Below are 18,219 nucleotides of genomic sequence, written 5' to 3'. Positions count from 1 at the left end.
TGCAGAACATTTCCAGTTCCTTGATATTCTCGGGTCTTTGCTTGTGGACTGGCCTCTTCAATACATATTACAGGTTTTCAACTGCGATCAAATCTGGAGACTGAGAAGCTCATTGCAAAACTTAGATTTTGTGTTCCTGCAACCATTTCTTTGTGGATCACGGTATTTAATGGAATTCATTATACCATTGATTTTCACAACAGCCCCAGGACCACTAGCAGCCCAAAACAGCCCCAAAGCATCAACGATCCGCAACCATATTTGACAGTGGGTATCAGGTGCTTTTCATTGTATGCAGTCCCTTTCGCCAAACGTGACAATGGTGTGCATGACCAAAAAATTTTATTTTTATTTATTTGACCACAGGACATGATCCCATTTGCAGTTCCAATTACATTTTTCAGTTCATGTGCTGCTTTTTGTGGCTTGCTCTTAGGAAAGGCTTCTTTCATGGAACTCTTCAAAAAAGCTCCTGGTCAAAGAGCTGGCTTTTGAAAATTTGAAAACCCCAAAATTCAGCTAAACTGTAGTTCTGAAACTGTGATCTTTTGGTTCCTCTTTGCCTCTCTTATCATCACTGTTCATATGTCCTCCTCCTAGCAAATTTTTAACTGTTCCATGCTTTTCAATCTTTTATCACCCTGATTGTGCTATTGTGGGCAACGTCAACTGACTAATAATATTTTATATTTGAGTTTACAGCTCTTTAGTTTTATTCATGTTGATGGATGACAAAATGACAAAGGGATTTTACATGTGTGTGAGCTCATATTTATAGCCCAGGGAAACAGCAAAAGGTCATTGACAACAGTGGTGTTCCTGGAGACTAGCAGCAATAAAAAGAAAGCTTATTTCCTAAAAGTGTAAATTTCTTTGGTTTTATTTCAAATATTCCTTTGTGGTGCCAATAATTGTGCCCCATATGTTGTTAAAACAATACACATTTCTTAAAATTATTTATATTAGATAAACTGTATGCAATTTCTTTAGTCACTTTGAGTAACATATGAATAATTATGTATATTGTTCGTTTTATATGATTGTTTTTGCCCAGTTTCTTAAGAGGTACCAAAAATCAATCAAATCATATGTATTATAGCTGCTGCTGCACTGCATTATTGTTTATTGGTCTACAGACCAGGGACCAATAATCAGGCTACAGCAGTATTTGTTATTCAATTTATTTCAAGATACAATCAGTCAACCTTGTAATGTAAGTAACACTACTGTCCAAATATCATAATATCTTGATAGTTAACAGTGAACATTTTTTAAATGGAACTACTTTCACAAGAAAAATGTATAATTCTGAATGCCTAATATTGATTCTTATATCAGCTGGCAGCCAATAAAATGTGATAAACAAGCAAAAAAAAGTTAAGCTAATGATCAGCTAATATACCTCATGTACTTAATGAAGTAACTGCACAGCCAGCATTGTAAAAGCCATTAATATGTTAATATGTTATGTTAATAACCATCTCAAGTGAAACACTGGATGGTTCAGCAAAGACTAACATTTTTTGCATACTAGCTAAAATGACACTACATTACGCCACAAGTATTTTTGTACATGCATATTATATTCAGTCAATCTAGCTCATATTATCAACTAACCAGCAAGTTAAACAACTAACCTTTGAGCAGACACTGTCGTTGATATGTGAGTTCAGCTGATAGTGATGTTAGCCACACAGATTAATCCGAATATGTATTTTGTTTCTGGTTTTGTATTTGGAAATGGGTAGAAAACAACATTCTTTAGTCTGTCAGGTTATCTAGTAATGTTATAGGCACTTCTTATTACCATATCTGGACCTTAACATTCAAAATCTGTTGCGCTGGTTGAAATGAAAACCTGACTGAGTGAATACGGTGGATAGAAATGCTAGCTAGCCAGTGACTGGATGGCCAAGAAAACGAGGCAGGGATTGAGGGCAGTCTGTCAAAGACATGAGCAGTTAAGCATGCACGAATCATTAATGATGCGTTTATTAAAATTCAAGCCACATAATTTTAGCTCCATTCTTGCATTAAATTATTAGTCATTAAAAGACAAAGGGGCACATGCTCCAACACCAGCAAGACAATAGTACAGTAATAATCCAGAAGTTGTTAAGAAGCCCCATGATGGCTGCAGGAGCCTTTGCAGCCACTTATGTAGCTTAATAGGCGGAGCCGGCATTGAATCCTTTGTATGGCCTCCACTCATTATTGACAATTTCATTGCGCTTAGAAAGTTTAATATTCTACATGACATTACATAAGATAATATGGTCTTCATTTCATGACTCTATATTCTGATTCAGAATATTTAATATCTATATTCTCACTCAGTTTAAACTAGATCACTGGAAAATACATTAGGACTGCCATCCAGAAGTGGTTTCTCAAAGTGTTCATATCTGTGTGGCTTGTGTCTGCTTTGGAAAAGGCTTCAATGATCTTTTTTTCTCAATAAATACATAGAGACATTGATGGGGCACTTTTGAACTCTGAGTCTGCTTTTCTTTCTTATTTGAGAAAATCCTTCTACTCTTTCTAACCCCAAGAGCCAGTGATTAACTGTAGAGGTCAGCCTCTGTGAACTTGACAGGACTGTTTAAAACTTAATGATGAGAAATGAGGCACTGAGTTTTTTCTTTCCCTAAAGACTTGAATCCCACTTCTCCTGTTTCATATGCCTTACTGAATGTGAGTCACAGAGAATGGTACCTCATGGCCTGCATGATTGTCCTTGCTTATTTTTCTGTGGTGTAAATTAATTACTAAAATGGTAATTAGCTCTTTTTAGTGGCAATCCTTTAGAGTCCTGCTTAAAAAGCCACGTGCCATGAGATTTTAGGTAAAACACTGACCTTAAACTAATTATGTAACATAATTCTAAGAGAGCCCCTTGTGGATATAGCACCATGAATCCACTTTGATCTTGCTGTAGGACAATTTGACACCTTGTCACCTTGCCTAATTTAAGACTTATGGTAAATTAATTTTAATCGCTGTGTAAATACAGCAATGTGTAAACAGCCTTAAAGACCCATATTATGCCAAGTGTGCTATTACAAATTAAGCTGTGATAGTATTAACTTAAACTTAAGCTGAGACTGCATGAGCTGATTGAAAACTAAACACGAATGATGCTTAGTTTTGGACCAAATTACAATCTCAAAGTCATTTACCTTTAAATAGTCTTTTTAATCTAGGCTTAGGCTTTAATCTGAGCATGGGAAACTATCTGTGTATTAAAAAATGGACGACTGTACTAGTGTGGTGCACATATCCATCATCAAGCACCCACATTCCGAGACAATATTTCCCTAAAAAGTGATCAGTGTCGCATCCAGGATTTCAGACATGTATAGGGATGCGCTCTGACAGTAACAAAATCAAAATCTGTCTTCAAACAATTATCGCTGAACAACAGATTCCATTGTTCCATCTGTTCTGAACTTCAATGGGTTCCCTCATGCCTTGACGATATCTCAGCCTCCTCTCTCACCATTTCTCCTCAGTCTCCCTCTTTTGAATATACTGACTAATGAACAGCTGATTCAATCCGAGAACAAGATGAACCACGTTTACTAATCTGTTAATGGTTTACTTGTGTAAGCTAACACTAGCTAGTATAGACACAGATGAAGGATGCTTCTGTAGCTATCTAGAACTAGTATGTATGGGTTCTATGAGCTATACTGTGAAAACAATCACGCAAAATCTAAAATCAATATAACTCCTGTTACACACTACTCGCCTATGTCCAATCAGAAAAATCTGAATAACAAATTTTGTCAGTCTACACTCAACTGACCTGCACGTCCATGAGCCAATCAGAGGAACAAACAGTAATCTGAATGCTTACTGGCTACACATGAAACAGTAGTCAGCTCTGAATCAAGAAGACATCTAAAACAAAATATATTTAATTAATCTACAATTAAAGTGTTTAGATTTTATTTTATATTATTGATTTTGAGGTCAGACGTCAGCAAATGGGGTGGTAAGGCTTATTTCTGTCACCCTGCGCCACCCCTGACAGTGATACACACCAAAAAAAAACTGTAAGTGCTTTCATGAAGACCAGGATAAAGTGAAACTCTTTCCAAGGGCTCTCCAAACACCAGATCTAAACATCACTGAACCTTTATAGAAAGTTTTGGGGCGCAGAGAATAGACTTCTGACACATTCATCTTTCAAAGAATTAGAGGCTCTGAAAAGAATGGTCTTCTTAATAGATACCTAAAACCCTACTGTACACATTTCAGGACTTGTATGACCATATTCCAAGAAAGACTTAAGCTGGTCTAAGTGCTTGAAAAGTTGACTTAGGTACTTGACATTAATATATGGTAGGGTGTTTTCATCATTATGTCCATCTCTTTGGAAAACTTGAAGTGAGCTGAACGCATGTCACTATAATCATGAAAATGAATATAGTGACATGCATTCCCAACTTGCTCATGCAAGCCCAAGTTTCATTTAGATTTCATCAAATTCCACAAGAACATCCAATCAGATTCGACATAGCAGCTGGTTTCAAATCATTTTTAAAATAAATTACAATACCAATCTTCAAATTAATCAGATTAACCAAAATGTACCTAGGCTTTTCGTTGATAGATCTGGAAAAATGTACTATAACACTGATGTTCAGTATTTTAGTATTATTTATTTAATTTATTTATATACATAAGCACTACATTATGGATGGCAAGTGAGGCAAAAAAAAACTAAGTCTTTTTTATTAAATGTGCTTTCTGAACTTATTTCACTTGTATTACATGATGTTCACATACATGGATAGTTCCATAACTTTTAATTACTGTAATATTTGGATTAAGTAAAATGTTTTAAAAGTTTTATGCAGTTCTAAGTAGTAAAAACATATCTGAAAAAGTTTTGTACCATTAAAAACAGTAGAAATTATTGACCAACAAGCAGTTATATACCATAGTATACAAAACATGACTCTTTCAATGGTTGGTTATTTAGAAAACTATTTTTGTAAATGAGATCTATGTGACAAATCTTTTTAATTTTTTAAAAATTGATAAATAATTTTTATGTTATATGAAGGCGCTTTAACCCTCTGAAAAGTTCTTCATAGTCACAAATCTCTTTTTCAAACATGCTTTATATGGAATCGAAAGTAGTTCTTCTATGGCATCGCTCAAAGAACCCTTTGGGGCACCTTTATTTTTAAGAGCTTAGATTTGACCGATATTTCAAACCAATATTTTATTATGTATTTATTCTACTCTAGAGGACTGGAATAATTAGGTGATACTGGGCTACAGCACTAAGACAGTATGTTATTTATTTCACTGCATTTGTAACCTTACACAAATAAGCATCACATTTATCTTTATGGTAATGCAGGTAGATGCACCCAATTTCTATATTTTATTAATGTTTACGTATCAGCATCAGCAGATATGTATGTGAAAAATACTGGATATCAGCATTGGCCCACAATTTCCATACTGGTGCATCTTTGAATGCAAGAAAGAAGAAAAAGGAGAGAAGGATGGAATAAAACACAGTCTGCGCAGTCTCTGACGGAATTTCTAATGTCATCATAGATTTTTGGGAGCTTTTATGTGACACACATACACATCCACGCTATCAGATTATAGATCTAATAGTACTGGCTGGTCAGTTGTGGGTCCATGATAGCAGACTGCATGGTGAGTATATTATATCTAGGGGCAAAGTCGGTGTATTAGGATCAAACACTTTGAGATCCAGCAAAGAGGAATTTATAAAAGCATATACACCACACATTCACTCACTTCATACGTGCACAAGTACAGGAAGCAAATATGTAAGCTTTTGTAGCTACACCTCTACGTCGATTACTAGCATTTCTACAGATGAAACACATGATTTATGGCTAAAAGCTGATATTGTCTGCCAATTATTAAAACCAATATGTACTGTATTACATGCTTCTATACTGTATAGTACAGAATAATGTTTGCTATCTACTTTGTACTGCCAAAAACTGCACTCTAGTGTCATTACTCTGCCCACTCCACACATTTCTGTGACTACAATTGTTTTAACTAATTACTGCAGTGGAGGAATGTGTATTATAGCACAGTTTGCCAGGCACTATGAGAAACTTTGACAATAACACAAACTTATTAGACACACAGCCATTCCAAAGAAAAAACAAGTGTCCCAATTTTACGATTTATTCTTGTACTGGGGTAAATAATGGACACATGTAAATAAAAGTTTGGACCATACTACTATTTAAATGCACTGATTTTAAACAACTTTTAACAATGTACAAATCAATGTACACACCAAACATAATAGGCCCTTATCACATTTTCCAGGTTTTTTCAGCTGGAAGTACTTGTTGCAGCGCTACACTGCTTCCACTAAAATGACAACAATAACAATGATGGCCAAGTAGAGCTTGTACAGTGTGCTCAAGTGTTCAATCTCAAAGCAAAAACAATTTTACTTCAGTTTCATCAGCTAATGATGAGCAGAGAAAAAAATTAGTTTGTGCAATTAGTAGGGACAAAGGAATAAACTTTGTCATATGAAGGGTAAGTATCTTTGTGTAAGCACTTCACCGCTGCTGACTAACATTATACTTAAGGCAATTTGCACTTTAATGTTGGTGCTGCAGCCGCTTTCAGTGGAACATTTTCATGTTCCCCCTAAAAACTGTAGGCATTTAGGAGAGTAGGGCTGGGTAGCAAACTGTTTTTAAGGCTACTGACCAAATTACGTCGGTACTACCGAGTACCAATTCACATTAAATCAAACAGTGCCAAATTTCATTTGAAGCCCAGAACAACACACAGGGCAACAAAGAGCAAGTGTGGTTAAACATTTCAAAACTTGACAACACTTTCTGCAATATTGGTAATGCAAAATGCAAAGCTAACCATGGCAACACATTTAACCTGGGGAAACACCTGGTCAAGAACAAAATCTATTTAAAAGCTGAAGAGTGTTTGATAGCCTGTAAGCCAAGCCTCCCGCAAAAGCTGCGACTAACGTTGGCAGCATGCCTGCAGCCAGGGCTTGAGAAGTTGAACACTATGTACATACTATGTAGGCATCTTCATCGACATCTTCACGTAATTCATTAACTAGTTGAATAAGTTGTGGTTGGAGAAAAATGTTTTTTTTTCCACTTGACGTTAACTTAGCATTTTTACTAGAGTGAGTCAACACGCTATACCCTGGAGACAGACTGTGACAGGCGCTAGAGGTTGTAGGGACAGTTTTGAGAGGTGTGACGGCAGAAGAGAGAGGTTTTATTTTCTGTAGTGTGTAAAATGTTCTAAACAAAAAACAAAATGTTGAAATTGAGAAGTTTGGACACGTTTTTACAACTGAAATTACATTTTTTTTTGTTAAAGAGAGAGCACCAGAAAAAAGTACCATTGGGTACCAGTACTGAATTCCAGGTACTGGTTCAAATGTGAACGGTACCCAACCCTATTTGAGAGGCCAAGTGTCTTTTTTTTGTCCAGTTTCAGCTTCCAACACAGCTGAGCCACGTAAATCAGTGTCTTACAGTTCTTTTTGTGCATTGGAGACTCAAACAGAACTGAGATATGAACTGAATGGAGGTCTGAGTTAGAAAATTCTAATATATTGGAATGACAAAATCAGAAATTAAATGTTTGCACTGTAAAAAAAACAAACAAACAAGCTTTCACTGTTCTTCATATCGCTCATCATTTATTAAAAATCAGATTAAATTCTGATTTAATTAAAACAGTTAAGTTTTAATTGATACAGTGAACTAATGTTAGACAAAATGTTTTTAAGGGTATTTTCGTTGGAATCAATATTTTTTTCAGTTAAAGGACCATTAAATATTGTAGATTTAAAAGTACAGAATCTTTGCTTTACTGTTTCGTGTGTTAGGCCTCATAGGGTTAAACTGCTTGTTACCACATAAGAAATTATTTGAGGCTGAACAGACAAACCATTTTTTACAGTGCATACTCAATATTTTATTATTATATTTCAGCATAACAGATATGATAAATGCATGCTAACAAATACAGACATGGGACAGTAGCACTGACCTTCTATAACCTTATTATGCATTTATTATGCAATCTATTCACTGAGGTCAGCATTCTAGCCAGCTATTTTCTCCAAATTATATCTACCTAAATAGGTTCATGGCCTAGCCAGTACCAGAAAATCTCATAACTTAGGTAAATAATCTGCAGAAAATAACTATTAAGTAGGATATATAATTGGTACATGTCAGCTTCCAGCAGAATGTGGTACAAGAAATGATCCCTCTTTTAATTACCACTCTACTGTAGCACCATTATTTGGAATGACACCAAGACAAATCGTGGATATCTAACGACCTTGTTAAGTGACATGACAGAATGAGCAAAAGTGTCTGCAGTCTCTGTCAGTAAGCAATGCAAAGCACTAAGAATGGTTCTTAAAATGCAGTATGTCTATGTGACAAATTGTGCTGTTTCTTTCTCCTGAAAATCTGATTCATTATCCTTAGGGAAAGGAGAGATTCTGTTAAAATAACCTCTATCCGTAAATTTTATGGTTGCAGGGACAAAGGCATTAGTCATGATGAAGGGTTAAAATGGACTATGTTCTTAGAAATTGAATTTCAAGCCTCATTTCTGCTTAGCTAATCCCTCATTCACACTCCATCAGTCCTAAGTAAACATTTTAAACGATTTTGCCCTCGTCAGGCTACATTACAAAGCAAATGCCAGAAATATCAAAAAATGGTATGACGAGAGACACTGGACATTGGACTGGTCTCTCAAAGGGTGCCACTTCTACACTGTACCTTATACTGTGGCATTAGCATTAAAGAGATTTTTTAGTGCCTATGTACAGCTGCTTAGAACTTATCACATTATTATTTAAATTAAGAGTTCAGATCTGTTGGAGCTCATTACATATTTTAAGTTTGGCATTGATGAATCTAGCATAGTACAAAAAAAGAATATGAAGTAAGAATCCTCATGAAAAACATGTTATTTTATAAACATAACACGATATCATGCGACTTAAAATATATCTTGGTAAATCTAATCAATTGTATTGACGTCACACAAGAAACACTCTGAATCAGTATTGTCAGTGGCAGCTTATCTAAAAATGGCAGCGATCCCAGGAGCATGGGTACTACTAATCCTGTTGATATATGCATACACAACCAGTGGCTTTTCAAACCAAGTGATCGATTTTTGTGTGAATGTATGTGTTGAAGGAGAGCTGTGACTTACATGAGTAATCTATCACTGTTGTCAACGCTCAGTTTCACTCAACTGTTGTCATATGTTTTGATGCACCTGACCGATTAGAAGCAGGAACTGCTCTCATTAGCACGGCCACAGGAGAGATGTGTGGCTGGTAAAGATTGCCTCAGGGGGTGTAATTAATTTTGCATGCTAATCTCAACATTACATCCAAGAGGTCTGACAACTTACAGAAGCACCAAGGTGTGCATCATCAGATCTATAATGTATCAAAGTTGTTTGGTCTGAGTATCCTTTCAGAGCTGCTAATATCAAATCACAGTTAATCTATATGAGACATTAATGAGGTACTCTTGTGGTCTAAGTGCTAGTTGTTTTAAACAAGTACAAGAAATGAGCAAGATAAGGCATGGAAACTCAAAGGAGAAAAAATGTGCCGTTTTGCCATTCTACCTTCAAGGTCAAACACTGGCCACTTTTCCACAGCACAGCCAAAAGGTTCCTAGGGCCAACCCTTACAGAAAAGTCACATATACACTCACCTTTTTAGAAAGACATGTACATCTACTCATTCATGCAATTATCTAATCAGCCAATCGTGTGGGAGCATAAAAATCATGCAGCTACAGGTAATGTTCACATCAACCATCAGACTGGGGAAAAATGTGATTTTACCTTGGTGCCAGATGGGCTGACTTGAGTATTTCTCTAACTGCTGATCTCCTGGGATTTTCATGCACAACAGTCTCTTGGTGCAATAAAAAAAAAACATCCAGAGAGTGGCACTTCTGCAGATGGAAATGCCAAATTGTTGAGAGAGGTCAGAGGAAAATGACCAGACTGGTTTGAGCTGACAGAAAAGCTACGGTAGCTCAGATAACCACTCTACGATTGTGGTGAGCAGAAAAGCATCTCAGAAGGCACAACAGATTGAATATTGAGGTGGATGGACTATAACAGCAGAAGACAATGTCAGGTTCCACTTCTGTCAACCAAAAACAGAAAGCTGAGGCTGCAGTGGGCACAGGCTCACCAAAACTTTACAGCTGAAGACTAGAAAATGTAGGCACACAGATGGTCGGGTCAGAATTTGGCACCAACAGCCTGAATCCATGGACCCAACCTGCCTTGTGTCAACAGTCCAGGCTGGTGGAGGTGATGTAATGGTGTGGGGAATGTTTTCTTTAAGCCTGTTAATACCAATCAATCATCTCTTGAATGCACAGCCTATTTGAGTATTGTTGCTTACCATGTGCGTCCCTTCATGGTCACAATTTAGACTTCTTCTGATGGCTACTTCCCGCATGATAATGCACCGTGTCACAAAGCAAAAATCATCTCAATCTGGTTTCATGAACATGACAATGAGTGCAGTGTTCTTCTGTGGCCTTCCCAGCCACTGGATCTGAATCCAATAGAACGCCTTTGGGATGTGGCAGAATGGGAAATTTGCAGCATGAAAATGCACCTGAAAAATCCGCAGGAATTGCATGATGCAGTCATGTCAACATGGACCAGAATCTCAAAGGAATGTTTCCAACAACTTGTAGAATCAATGCCACAAAGAACTGAGGCTGTCTTGAGAGAGGATTAGTATAGTGTTCCTAATAAAGTGCTCGGTGAGTGTACTTCATATGTGCAGTGTCTAAAACACCACGTGTTTACAAGTAAACAAGTAAATGCATGTGACATGAAACAGCACATGTTCACGTTTTTTTTCATGTGATAATGTTTTCTTTTTTACATGTATGGGAAAAGTAATGTAAGAAGTGTGAAAGAAGTGTTCATTCACATGTGAAATTTGTGTTTTTTATGTAAGAGAATGAATTAGGCAACAGTCAATTATTAAAAAAAAACACCAAAAGGAATTTTAAATATTACATTGGACAACATTACTATTCCTGTTCTAAAAAAGGAAGACAGAAAGTAAGAAAGAAAGGGGGAAAAAAGAAAACAGGCGAACATAAAAAAAAATCCTGCAGCACCAGCTGACGGTGAAACATGAGCTTAAATAACACTGAAAGAAACTCTCTGCACACTGTGAAAACTAACCATTTGCTGTGCAATGAATCTCATGATTATATTTGTGCATTCCTTCCATCTCAAATTCTCAAGTTTGTACTTGAACACTCAAGACAGCGATTAGCTCTTCACGAGCCTGACATTCACTTTAAACTAGAAGCAGCACAGCCTTTAATACCACTGACAGTTATTTCTGTTGCTTATGCTCACAGTTGTTCCCCAACTCACAGCACAGTTGAAGGAGCTGTGCCTCTTGTGCCTGTGCAGTCAATTCCGTGCCTTATCAGTCATGAGACCCTTGCCAGATTCACTGACTGGTTCAATTTCACTCAATAAGCGTTTCCTGTTAAAAGGATATTCTGTGTTATCACTCACAAGTCTGTTCTCATGTGACCTGATGAGATAGTTTGCACAAATGTTTGAGCTGTGCTGCACTAAACAAGTTTTTCCCAAAAATGTTTATTTTCCTAAGTGCAAGGTGTACCATTGTGACAAAAATGTCTTGCTCTTCAATGCCCTTGATTCCTTTTTATTTTTAGATGAAAATTTGCTATTCCTAAAAAATCAAAAGCGTTCTTGAAAATATAAATTGGTCAACAGAAGTCTGTTAATTGTTCTGTAACCCCCAGACCACTATGTATTGGCTATTTTTCTCTATTAAAAACAGGAGGGTGACCTGAAACAAATATGTTTTTGTAACCTCAGTAACATGGGCCAACATGAGTTAGCCCCTCTTCCCTATCTGCACCAGAGCTGAGAGGGTGTATTGATTAAGACTGCAATGCGACGCTTCATTCAATCTGACTCCATAATGGGACACTGGGAGTGGTAATAACTGCAAGATGAATCTGGCAAATTTGCACATTTAACACTTGAGGGCACACACTAACACACATACTCTTTACATACCTACACTTTCAGCTAGCTAACATCTTCTTCTGATCATACACATCTGCAATATCTTGTATCAAGATCTTTACTGTATGTCCAGGTCTGGTTTGGTCATGTCTTTTTTGGCACCAAGAGCATAAGACATATGGGATGAATAATGGAGGCATTACCTCTGCCCCTTCGGGTGGAGCCTGTCACTAATGTGACCATTACAAACACTCATTAACTCAAACAGCGTATGTCGGCTCATTCTTCCTTCGTATGAATAATTCACTTAAATATTTCACTTTTCCGAAAGGAGTGGCTGTTAAAATATACATGGACATGATGTGAAACTGTGAAGAAATGTCCTTTTTTACTTCCTAGTGAAGAGGAGCACAGGTGAACAGCATCACTATCTGATAAACTGGGCAAATGTTCACTTTTGAACAAAAAAGCTTGTTTTGTGAGAGGACAGATGTGGTTAATTCAAACATAAGAGAACATTTTTTACTTTGTAGACATGGATCTGTATTTTCTATGCTGCAAACAAGAAGTAATGACCAGAAATTAAAACTGTCTCCCAGAATAGCACTATTTAAATTTTAACCAACCCAATTTGGCCTTCGGGGATTCTTAATGGTATGTAGTAATGTGTTTTAAAGCTGTTTTAAATGCAAGCCATGTGCATTTATAGTACATGTTCAAGCTAATGCCAGTCTCGGGAGCAAGGGAATGCATATAAATGTTTTTTTGAGGAAATAAATAATAAATAATAATAAAAAGTTTTACGGAATTTCTAAGCTTCCTTCTTTTACATTTGATCATTTAGTTGACTCTTTTGACCAGAGTGATATACACTGGTTACCACATCTTAGACTATGTGATAAATAACCTATAAACGGCTTCTTCACAAAGAAAAATATCCTAAAGACTTTTTATTCAAGTTTTTCACTGGCTCATAGTATAGATACTACAACATGACTTATCAGTGACATTTTGTGTGCTGCAGAAAACCAAAACCGCGCTGCTCTTTTACTCAGCTTGATTTATCAAAGGCTTTTCACACTGTCAATCTTTTTGCTTTTGTGTAGATATGCTATCAACCTTCCGCAATGGGGATGTGATTTAAAATGACATCCGTTAGTGCTGATACACAAGGCATCTCACATATAAACGGGGTCCACAAGCATCTATAATTGGAACCTGAAGATTTAAGCAACAGCAATACATCTTTCCTTTCATTATCCTTAAGTATGTGCACAGATTATATGAAATGCCGTTATACAAACTGAATTGGATTTTGCCTTTTTTTTCCATTTTTGCTCTTTAAAAAAGCATGATGTACCAATTGAATCATATCCAAAGGTCTAAAATATGTACGGGACTGCAGTATCTTTGACACAACAAGCAACGTATAATGCACAGAATCTACACAAATCAAATCAGGGAAACAGAATCATTTTTACAGCCCCAGAGTTTATTATTTTCAGCTGTTTGAAGAGAATGAAAGCAAAGTAAGGAAAGCAGTACCAAGCTTCCAACACTACTGATCAGAGAAGCAATCCTCACTCAGGGCCTATCTGATTGGATAAACTCACATTTACATCTGAACCATGGCAAGCTGGCAAAAACATCCCAAACAATTCAGAAAGCAATTACAAGAAACAAGGAAGAACCTGGCAAGTTCACTACAGTGCCAGTGCATCAAAAGAAACAACTCTGTCTGGCCATTTACCTTTATTTCTCAGTGGAATATCAAGCACAGTAATCCTTTAAATTGTGTGGCTTTCTACACAATTTAGTCACTGCCATTCCCCCTACTAGCTACGTCTCTCCCATGACACAATGTTACAAAGCTGGAAAGGTGAAGGCTACCACAAGCTTCATCTTTGAGACATGAGAAGCCACTGCACCTTTTCCAACTACTGCTTATGCAAAATTATTCAACCAATAGCTGAATGCGCTTGGAGGAGAGCACTAACTTCCCAATTCCGTATGGAAGAGCTATCAGGCACCTATTAGGGCTGGCCTGTCACCGCTGCTGAAAAAAATCCTAGAGGAAACACTGAGCTGGCCACAATTACTTTCCAAAGTTGTTCACTTTCATAATCCTATGTTTACATCACAACAGACAGAAGCCAACTGGGTGTATTGCAGTGTTAAGGTGAATACAGGTAAATAAAAAAAAGCCAAAACCACTTTTACTGAGACACATCATGGATCTTACAAAAGCAGCAGAAGTTCTAACTTCTGACTGGTGCTGTAACACATTTAGAGTGAATATTGTTTGTTTTTTTGAGTTCAAGCTGTGTGTGTCATCAGTTTGGAGCTATTAAATATATACAGCTAGAAAGCAAAACAGCTAATCTGGTTTCCATACAACAAAAGACCATTAAATTGTTAATTGCAATTTTTTATATATAGCAACTAATCATACATTTTCATGATTGTGACAAATCTACTCCTGACCACATATGGCTGGCTGTGGCATCATCAGAGATCATACTTATGATCTCTGGACATTAGGGTGAAACTTTAGACAGTTGTACTATAGGAATCTCATTATTTACAATAAATGTAATAGGAGAAGTAATCTTTATGTTGGGCAGCTGATTATGAGATTACTATATCCTGGGATGAGATATTATCTACATACATCTTGATTTTCTCTACCATGATACCTTAGATTTCTTGCTTTTGCCCTCTTTCATGCAAATCCCTGCCACATTACATGATGACAAGAAAGGATATGAAAAGAAGTCAGCACAGATTACTATTTATTTTAAGGCCCATTTGCAGAAATGCCCTCCTCATGCATCTCATCTCTCTTGACAACTACTCCAAATCAACAGCGGGTATGACACGTCTCCATCACATCAGAATTCCATCAGTGCCTATCCACTCAATTTACACTCTGTCAGTCACAGCTCCTGTTTCAGACATGACATGGGTGAATGCACAGTTTCTCATTGCAAATGCACAATTAGGGTGTACATATACAGTTTGAAAAATAGGAAGTTACTCTTTTCAGCTACCGTCAGAAGAGAGGGGCAGTGTGACGCTGTTTGATGTGACTTCAAAGCAGAATCATCTGAAGTGATGACTGTCGCTAATCTCTCTAAAATGTAATCTGCAGATTCCAGAGTAGGCTATCAGAACTAATACATGATTATTTAACATCCTGTTTAATTTGATTGTTACTGTACATAAATAAAGTGGATTTTGGTGATTTGAAGCCACTCACTTTATCCTTCACATGTGAATGTAATTTAACAAAACAGGCTTAGAAAAAGGAAGCAGACAGAGAGGCCTGTGTTTTAAAAGGACAAACAGAGAAGCTGAAGGCAACACAGAAGGCAATGCTGATTAAAATGTCAGTGCCTGTGCTCCAACAAACGGATAATGAAAAAACAAAGCTGGCCAGATAAGGGCTTAGATTAGCCTGTTCCACTCACACACAAGACTGGTTTATTCTATACATTCTGGTTCTTTCTTTTTGTCAGGAAGTGTTTTGAGCATTTTCGCAATGATTTCCCTGGCTGACAACAGAGTACTTTCTTTCAGATAATTCTTTGCTTAGTGTTGCATACAAGCATGAAGTATTCCATGGTGATGTCTGTTTTTCACCATTGAGGGGAGCCAAATACCGATGGTTTCATGCACCTCCAATGATGAAGAAGAGAGCAAACCTCATCACGTTTCATATGGGTTTCCTCATGTAAATACAGGTTTATCGAACATGAATCCAATCTCCAATGCTTCTATCAGACTTAAGATAGAGACTTTTTACTGTGACAATGTACAAATTAAAATGAAGGTCTGTGCTATTTGGCTTTAAATGAAAAAAACTAACCTGGGTGCAACCACCACAAAATGAAGTAGTCCTTTATCAAGCACAGCACAGTTACACTATTCACTATCACATACTACAGAAACATGGAGAAACAATTCAGAAGATTTCCACAATTAACCACATCACACCACAAGATCAAGATCAAGAGAAGATCCGGCACCCACAAGCTAATAATACAATTGACAGAAAAAACTTAGCTACTGAACACATGATAGCATTAATTCATATAGTGAATTGCTCTGCCTCATACCCCACAACTATGTGGCTGTACCTTAATGTCTTCAGGAGATGAAATCGTGGTTTCCTTGGATTTTCTTCCTTAGTAAAATGGTGAATTCCTTCATCTGACAAATGCAAGCCCTGTTTTGTTTATCCTATTACGAGCAAGCTATATATAGTGTGTGTATCAGGCACTCAATTATTAATGAGACATGAAACGAGATAACCTGGTAGCAGCATTCTGGGACCCAGATGGAAGACAACTCTGCTGTGTCTACCCATCTAATAATAGCAATTAAATTAGACCAGATAATTCATAATTCATCTAGATTAAAGAAGACCACATAGCAAACTGTAAGTTAGCCATAGTGAAGAATTGCAAATGTCATTCAGTGATCATTGTTAATGGATGATGATCAGTCATTAGTGGAGGCTGACCTCAAGGGGCCATTGATTAGCAATCATTATGCAATCAGACTGTATCATGGTGATCTACAGGAACTTTTTCATGACTGAACCCAGCAACAAAAATACGTTAAAAACTCACCTTAAACAGCCGTAGGATGTTGGCCACCATGATCGAAACGGAGCTGGCGGAAGCACCGATCACACCCACAATCTTGTCTGGCTTAGCAAAGATGGGTGGCTCTCCGCTAGCACAGCGCACATCAGAGGGGTCACGCTCAATGAGAGCCTGCACAAAGGTAAGCGACTGCTCCAGAGCGTAGGTGTCTCGTGAGCAGGTGTCCAAGATGCGAGCACCCAGCGTGACGTTGGGCAGTAGGTCAGGGTCTTTGTTGATGAGGTCAATGGCAAAGAGCATGGCCTCTAAGCGGTGGATGCCTTTCTCTTTCTTCAGCTCACCACAGGGGGCACCACGTTCTCCTCGTGCATGCACTGGGAAAAGGCCTCCCAATATAATGTCACCGTCTATTCTAATGGAATGGGCGTACTCAGGAGTAGGGGGTGCGAGGGGGTCCGGGCGCTGGGTGAAGGAGCATGTCACCACTGTCAGCATAAAAAGGCAGGTATGCCACGTCGAGTCCCTCGCCATGACAATGCAAGGTTAAGCTATGTAAGCAGGAGAGCGAGCAGAGGCGGACTTCTGTCAGGTGCAAAGTGGTTACTGCAGTAGGTGGTCAGAATGAAAGGGGTGTACAAAGTGAAAGGAGTCACCAGTACACCTGCCCTGCGGGAGGAGATCCCAAGGTAAAGTGACCATTCTCTGGGGTTTCCAAAAAACAAGGCTGGTCATCTGTGAGTTAGGTCAGTGGAAAGCTGTATGTGAGACGGTGGCGGTGTATTAGGAGATCACACCCTGGTAAGAGTGACCCTCACTACAGATCGTGCAAACACCTGGGACCCTGCATAAAAAAGAGAAGAGAAGCAAAGAAATGAGCCTCAAAGAAAACAGCCCCAACAAATGTGGGTGCTATTGGTTAACACACATACACAGCAGGGAATTCTGGTCTTGACTGATATACAGATAGATAAATAGATAGATAGATAGATAGATAGATAGATAAATATGTAAATATATATATATATATATATATATATATAGAGAGAGAGAGAGAGAGAGAGAGAGAGACACACACTCACACAGTTTGAAATTGTTTTTCAATAGAAACTACAAAGCAGATGTGACAACTGAGTGAACACATCCATTGAAGACAAGTCCACATTTAACATAGTAATACTGTGGCTACTAAAATTAACTGAGCCAAGAGCCCTACCACTAAAAAAAGAAAACGTTAAAGACGTCATGAGAAGACTTCTAAAGGGGCTCAAATTTACACACTGCACATATCAGCACAGGCTACTGAGGCTCTATCCAAGAAAACGATTTAAGAATCAGTGCGAGGCTTACTGCATTGAATTAACATGTTACAGCATTCAGCCTCACATAACACATTATTTTAAACTGCAGCTATTTGTTACACGAAGCCATTCGCAAACATCTCTGAAGACCGATCTTAAATAAGAAAGACGACGAGGTGTGCATGCCTCCTGCACTTCTAATA

At 37.6% G+C, this 18,219-nt stretch overlaps 1 protein-coding gene across 1 annotated transcript in view; it reads right to left on the bottom strand.

Annotated features, from left to right (window-relative positions):
* The window catches only part of grm8b (glutamate receptor, metabotropic 8b), a 129,837-nt gene extending 112,612 nt beyond the window's left edge, over positions 1 to 17,225 (bottom strand). The window contains exon 1 of the mRNA XM_036576136.1: positions 16,743 to 17,225. Coding sequence (XP_036432029.1) covers positions 16,743 to 17,213 — 471 coding nt within the window. The 5' untranslated portion in view covers positions 17,214 to 17,225. The remainder of the gene's footprint in view (positions 1 to 16,742) is intronic.
* Between the last annotated feature and the right edge of the window lie 994 nt (positions 17,226 to 18,219).

The sequence above is a fragment of the Colossoma macropomum genome, unplaced genomic scaffold (assembly GCF_904425465.1).
Source record: "Colossoma macropomum unplaced genomic scaffold, Colossoma_macropomum, whole genome shotgun sequence".
Taxonomy (NCBI): domain Eukaryota; kingdom Metazoa; phylum Chordata; class Actinopteri; order Characiformes; family Serrasalmidae; genus Colossoma; species Colossoma macropomum.
This window is presented reverse-complemented; position numbering and strand designations above follow the sequence as displayed.